Source organism: Coregonus clupeaformis, unplaced genomic scaffold (genome assembly GCF_020615455.1).
Source record: "Coregonus clupeaformis isolate EN_2021a unplaced genomic scaffold, ASM2061545v1 scaf0825, whole genome shotgun sequence".
Lineage (NCBI taxonomy): Eukaryota > Metazoa > Chordata > Actinopteri > Salmoniformes > Salmonidae > Coregonus > Coregonus clupeaformis.
In genome coordinates, this window is record NW_025534280.1 from 127501 (window position 1) to 134084 (window position 6584).

A 6584-nucleotide genomic window follows, 5' to 3' on the forward strand; every position below is an offset into this window, starting at 1 on the left:
GAGGACAATCAGATCTCAATTTGGTTCTCCAAGAGGGGGAAGGGTTATAAGAGGTCATAGAGGAGCTATGAAGGTTTATAGGGATCTAAAAGACACGTCACATACAGGCAGAAGGGAACGTTGACCCAAAAGGGAGACGACTGGGACGACATTGACTAAAGGACCTTATGGGGGTTTCTACTGCTTAGTCGGCTACAGGTCAGCAGACATTCTACTTGCACTAAAAACAAACACTACAGACATCAAATACTCACAGCGACATTTCATCTATAGATGAAGTCAAATGGAAAATAAACCACGATTTAATGAAGCTACGGTTTCCGCGCATCTATGGTAAAACAATCAGATACATTTAGCGAGCTGAGAGAAACCGTGAGAGTGTGGAATGTCTGCCATACCTTGGAGCCAATCAACCCCTTCTTGTAAGCCCTCTCCTTTCACAGCGTCACTGGCACTGAAACAGCTACACGAAAGAGCAAGTCAGCGAAGGACCCAATGCTTCGACAACGATTGGAAAAGGGCAGGGGGTTTTGTCGTATAAAAAAGGCCTGTTCTGGAGGTTGGACAAAACAGACCCTATGAAATCTAATGCACTGTAACTGACACTGAATCCTGGTCCAGGTCTAGAAACATATGGAATGTGTGCTAACATGGATTGTGGGTGCAAATAACTAGTCCACCTACCAGATGTGCCAGGGCTTGTCCTTGACGTTCTCCAGACAGAGTAGCTGGGAGACCTTGACTGAAGACAGGGCGTCTCTCACGTCCATCTTGTTGGCAAAGAACAGCAGGGGGATCCGCCGGTGCTTGATGTCTAGATGGACCAGGTTAGACGACAGGGACAGACACAAACAGCGCCTTCAGAAAGTTGTGTCACAGCCTGAATTTAAAATGGATTCAATTCAGATTGTCTGTCACTGGCCTACACACAATACCCCATAATTGATACGTGTTGGTAAGTCTTGGCTTGGTTCAAATGATACGTGTTAGTTAGTCTTGGTTCAAATGATATGTGTTGGTAAGTCTTGGTTCAAATGATATGCGTTGGTTAGTCTTGGCTTGGTTCAAATGCTATGTATTGGTTAGTCTTGGCTTGGTTCAAATGATACGTGTTAGCTAGTCTTGGTTCAAATGATACGTGTTGGTAAGTCTTGGTTCAAATGATACGTGTTGGTTAGTCTTGGCTTGGTTCAAATGATACATGTTGGTTAGTCTTGGTTCAAATGATACGTGTTGGTTAGTCTTGGTTGAAATGATACATGTTGGTTAGTCTTGGTTCAAATGATACGTGTTGGTTAGTCTTGGTTCAAATGATACGTGTTGGTAAGTCTTGGTTCAAATGATACGTGTTGGTTAGTCTTGGTTCAAATGATACGTGTTGGTTAGTCTTGGTTCAAATGATACGTGTTGGTTAGTCTTGGCTGGATGGTTGAGGAGTGTATCCAGTTCTATGTGAATCAATGTGGAGGATGATTCACCTGGGTGATTGAGGAGGGTGTATAATGTGGAGGGTGATTCACCTGGGTGGTTGAGGAGGGTGTATAATGTGGAGGATGATTCACCTGGGTGGTTGAGGAGCGTATCCAGTTCTTCTTTAGCCACCACCATCCTCAACTTGTCTCCACTGTCCACCACGAAGATGATGGCTTGACCCTCCCTGGGGGGGGGAGAGGGGTAAAGGGTCAACATGATTCACTACCATTACTACCTACCCTGTGTGTGTGTGTCTGTGTGTCACTTTGTGTGTTTATCACTGTGTGTGTCTGTCTGTGTGTGTGTGTGTGTGTGTCACTGTGTGTGTCTGTGTGTGTATGTGTGTGTGTGTTTATCACTGTGTGTGTCTGTGTGTGTGTGTGTGTGTGTCTGTGTGTGTGTGTGTGTGTGTGTGTGTGTTTATCACTGTATGTGTGTCTGTGTGTGTGTGTGTATCACTGTGTGTGTGTGTGTGTGTGTGTATCACTGTGTGTGTGTGTGTGTGTGTGTGTGTGTGTGTGTGTGTATCACTGTATGTGTGTGTGAACAGACCCACTTGTAGTAATGCTCCCAGAGGTTCCTGTATCTCCCTTGGCCAGACATGTCGAACACTGTGAAGGACAGACTGGAGAGAAGAGATGGATTTAGAAGACTGGAGAGAAGAGATGGATTTAGAAGAAGACTGGAGAGAAGAGATGGCTTTAGAAGAAGACTGGAGAGAAGAGATGGATTTAGAAGAAGACTGGAGAGAAGAGATGGATTTAGAAGAAGACTGGAGAGAAGAGATGGCTTTAGAAGAAGACTGGAGAGAAGAGATGGATTTAGAAGAAGACTGGAGAGAAGAGATGGCTTTAGAAGAAGACTGGAGAGAAGAGATGGATTTAGAAGAAGACTGGAGAGAAGAGATGGCTTTAGAAGAAGACTGGAGAGAAGAGATGGATTTAGAAGAAGACTGGAGAGAAGAGATGGATTTAGAAGAAGACTGGAGAGAAGAGATGGCTTTAGAAGAAGACTGGAGAGAAGAGATGGCTTTAGAAGAAGACTGGAGAGAAGAGATGGATTTAGAAGAAGACTGGAGAGAAGAGATGGATTTAGAAGAAGACTGGAGAGAAGAGATGGCTTTAGAAGACTGGAGAGAAGAGATGGATTTAGAAGAAGACTGGAGAGAAGAGATGGCTTTAGAAGAAGACTGGAGAGAAGAGATGGCTTTAGAAGACTGGAGAGAAGAGATGGCTTTAGAAGAAGACTGGAGAGAAGAGATGGATTTAGAAGAAGACTGGAGAGAAGAGATGGCTTTAGAAGAAGACTGGAGAGAAGATCCTTTGGCACTATGTTGGGAATAGGATACCATTTGGGACACATCCAAGGATATGGTGATACTGGTAACGTTAAGACAATGTTCCCCCCACAACCTTCAAGGTATAGTTTTGAACATCTGATCATCGTACATACATCCATTATTGTCTCTAAAACAAATACACATCATTAATTACCTTGATGTCTTGAACTTCTCTATGCTGAAGCCAATGGTTGGGACGATGTCTTGTGTCTGGGCCTGCATGACACAGGAATACATTAGTTGTGGTTAATTACTAATCAATAGATTAGTTGTGGTTAATTACACAGGAATAGATTAGTTGTGGTTAATTACTAATCAATAGATTAGTTGTGGTTAATTACACAGGAATAGATTATTTGTGGTTAATTACACAGGAATAGATTATTTGTGGTTAATTACACAGGAATAACATCCATCCATCCATGACCTCTCTTCCTATAGCAGCACTTCTCTACCCTCTTCCTCCTCTCTCTCTCTCTCCCTCTCTCCATCTCCTCCTCCTCTCCCCCTCCATCTCCTCCTCTCTCCCCCTCCATCTCCTCCTCTCTCCCTCCATCTCCTCCTCTCTCCCCCTCCATCTCCTCCTCTCTCCCTCTCTCCATCTCCTCCTCCTCTCCTCCATCTCCTCCTCTCTCCCCCTCCATCTCCTCCTCTCTCCCCCTCCATCTCCTCCTCTCTCCCCCTCCATCTCCTCCTCTCTCCCCCTCCATCTCCTCCTCCTCTCCCCCTACATCTCCTCCTCTCTCCCCCTCCATCACCTCCTCTATCCCCCTCCATCTCCTCCTCTCTCCCCTCCATCTCCTCCTCTCTCCCCTCCATCTCCTCCTCCCTCTCCTCCTCTCCCTCCATCTCCTCCTCTCTCCCTCCATCTCCTCCTCTCTCCCTCCATCTCATCCTCTCTCCCCCTCCATCTCCTCCTCTCTCCCCTCCATCTCCTCCTCTCTCCCCCTCCATCTCCTCCTCCTCTCCCCCTCCATCTCCTCCTCTCCCCTCCATCTCCTCCTCCATCACCTCCTCTATCCCTCCATCTCCTCCTCTCTCCCTCCATCTCCTCCTCTCCCCTCCATCTCCTCCTCTCTCCCTCCATCTCCTCCTCTCCCCTCCATCTCCTCCTCTCTCCCTCCATCTCCTCCTCTCTCCCTCCATCTCCTCCTCTCCCCCACCATCTCCCCCTCTCCCCCACCATCTCCCCCTCCATCTCCTCCTCCTCTCCCCCTCCATCTCCTCCTCTCTCCCCCTCCATCTCCCTCCTCTCTCCCCCTCCATCTCCTCCTCTCTCCCCTCCATCTCCTCCTCCTCCTCCCCTCCATCTCCTCCTCTATCCCCTCCATCTCCTCCTCTCTCCCCCTCCATCTCCTCCTCCTCTCCCCCTCCATCTCCATCTCCTCCTCTCTCCCTCCATCTCCTCCTCTCTCCCTCCATCTCCTCCTCTCTCCCTCCATCTCTTCCTCCTCTCTCCCTCCATCTCCTCCTCTCTCCCCTCCATCTCCTCCTCTCTCCCCCTCCATCTCCTCCTCCTCTCCCCCTCCATCTCCTCCTCTCTCCCCCTCCATCTCCTCCTCCATCACCTCCTCTATCCCTCCATCTCCTCCTCTCTCCCTCCATCTCCTCCTCTCCCCCTCCATCTCCTCCTCTCTCCCTCCATCTCCTCCTCTCCCCCTCCATCTCCTCCTCTCTCCCTCCATCTCCTCCTCTCTCCCTCCATCTCCTCCTCTCCCTCCATCTCCTCCTCTCCCCCACCATCTCCCCCTCCATCTCCTCCTCTCTCTCCCTCCATCTCCTCCTCTCTCCTCCATCTCCTCCTCTCCCCTCCATCTCCTCCTCTCCCCCTCCATCTCCTCTCTCCCTCCATCTCCTCCTCTCTCCTCCATCTCCTCCTCTCCCCTCCATCTCCTCCTCTCCCCCTCCATCTCCTCCTCCTCTCCCCTCCATCTCCTCCTCTCTCCCTCCATCTCCTCCTCTCTCCCTCCATCTCCTCCTCTCTCCCACCATCTCCTCCTTTCCTCCATCTCCTCCTTTCCCCCTCCATCTCCTCCTCTCCCCTCCATCTTCTCCTCTCTCCCTCCATATCCTCCTCTCCCCCACAATCTCCTCCTCTCCCCCTCCATCTCCTCCTCTCTCCCTCAATCTCTTCCTCCTCTCTCCCTCCATCTCCTCCTCTCTCCCTCCATCTCCTCCTCTCCATCTCCTCCTCTCTCCCTCCATCCCCTCCTCTCCATCTCCTCCTCTCTCCCTCCATCTCCTCCTCTCTATCTCCATCTCCTCCTCCTCTCCTCCTCCATTCCTCTCTCCCTGCGGTTACTCCTTGTATCTCTCTCCACCACCCCTCTTCAGGAAGACATGGAATCCTTCTCCTCTGAAAACCACTAACTATAATGAGTTACTCTACTCCTGTCTCCCTCCATCTCCTCCTCTCTCCCTAACCACTAACTATAATGAGTTACTCTACTCCTGTCTCCCTCCATCTCCTCCTCTCTCCCTAACCACTAACTATAATGAGTTACTCTACTCCTGTCTCCCTCCATCTCCTCCTCTCTCCCTAACCACTAACTATAATGAGTTACTCTACTCCTGTCTCCCTCCATCTCCTCCTCTCTCCCTAACCACTAACTATAATGAGTTACTCTACTCCTGTCTCCCTCCATCTCCTCCTCTCTCCCTAACCACTAACTATAATGAGTTACTCTACTCCTGTCTCCCTCCATCTCCTCCTCTCTCCCTAACCACTAACTATAATGAGTTACTCTACTCCTGTCTCCCTCCATCTCCTCCTCTCTCCCTAACCACTAACTATAATGAGTTACTCTACTCCTAAAAATGTTGTCATTTCTTACACCTGTATGTGTGACTTTACATGGCCATACTATATATATCACAGCAAACCACTAACCCATTCTCATCTAGTTCATTAAGTAAGTAGGTTCCTAACTGATCCAGGCTACTAGTGTAGACTTACATTGGATGGTTTGAGTTGGTTGATGATAGTGGTCTTCCCACTGTTGTCCAGTCCCAGACACAGGACGTTCACTTCCTTCTTCTTCAGCCCCAGCCAGCCAGCCAGTTTGTCAAACAGACCCATTGTTGGCCGTCTTATTCCGGGGGGGTCTCTGTTGAAGAAAAATATATTGCATCATAGTAGCTAAGACCATCACACAGCAATAAAACGTGTGACAACAACTGAATCTGCCCTGCAAACCCAGGGTGTAGGGCCTAATCATTAGTCCAAACAGTTACAAAACAAGAGTTTCTATTTGACAAATGCAGGTAGGACTCCGACATTGCTCGTCCTAATATTTCTATATTTCTTAATTCCGTTCTTTTACTTTTTAGATTTGTGTGTATTTATTGTTAGATAGTACTCCACTGTTGGAGCTGGGAACACAAGCATTTCACTACACCCACAATAACATCTGATAAATATGTGTATGCGACCAATAACATTTGATTTGATTTTTAGCTAGATCCCTCCCTGTTTCATTCCGTTTGCTTCCGTTTAAGAAATGTTTCGCAACAGAATCGGCATAACGAATACGCCCCAGGTATGCATCCACAGAGCATGGTAAGAGAGCTTAGCTCTGTCTGCTTGGCTGGAAGACAGAAGTCACATGACGCAAAGGTAGAAGAATGGTGCTAAGTTCAGACCTTCATCTCCTGAGTACAGACCTTCATCTCCTGAGTACAGACCTTCATCTCCTGAGTACAGATTTTCATCTCCTGAGTACATGCCTTCATCTCCTGAGTACATACCTTCATCTCCTGAGTACATACCTTC

At 48.3% G+C, this 6584-nt stretch overlaps 1 protein-coding gene across 1 annotated transcript in view; it reads right to left on the reverse strand.

The window, feature by feature from the left end:
- LOC123485729 (ADP-ribosylation factor-like protein 6) overlaps positions 1-5909 on the reverse strand; it is a 5985-nt gene extending 76 nt beyond the window's left edge. Inside the window, exons 1-6 of the mRNA XM_045216852.1 lie at positions 5769-5909; positions 2967-3028; positions 2030-2098; positions 1563-1657; positions 685-814; positions 399-454 (exon numbers count right to left, since the gene is read on the reverse strand). Coding sequence (XP_045072787.1) covers positions 399-454; positions 685-814; positions 1563-1657; positions 2030-2098; positions 2967-3028; positions 5769-5891 — 535 coding nt within the window. The 5' untranslated portion in view covers positions 5892-5909. The remainder of the gene's footprint in view (positions 1-398; positions 455-684; positions 815-1562; positions 1658-2029; positions 2099-2966; positions 3029-5768) is intronic.
- Positions 5910-6584: the final 675 nt, after the last annotated feature.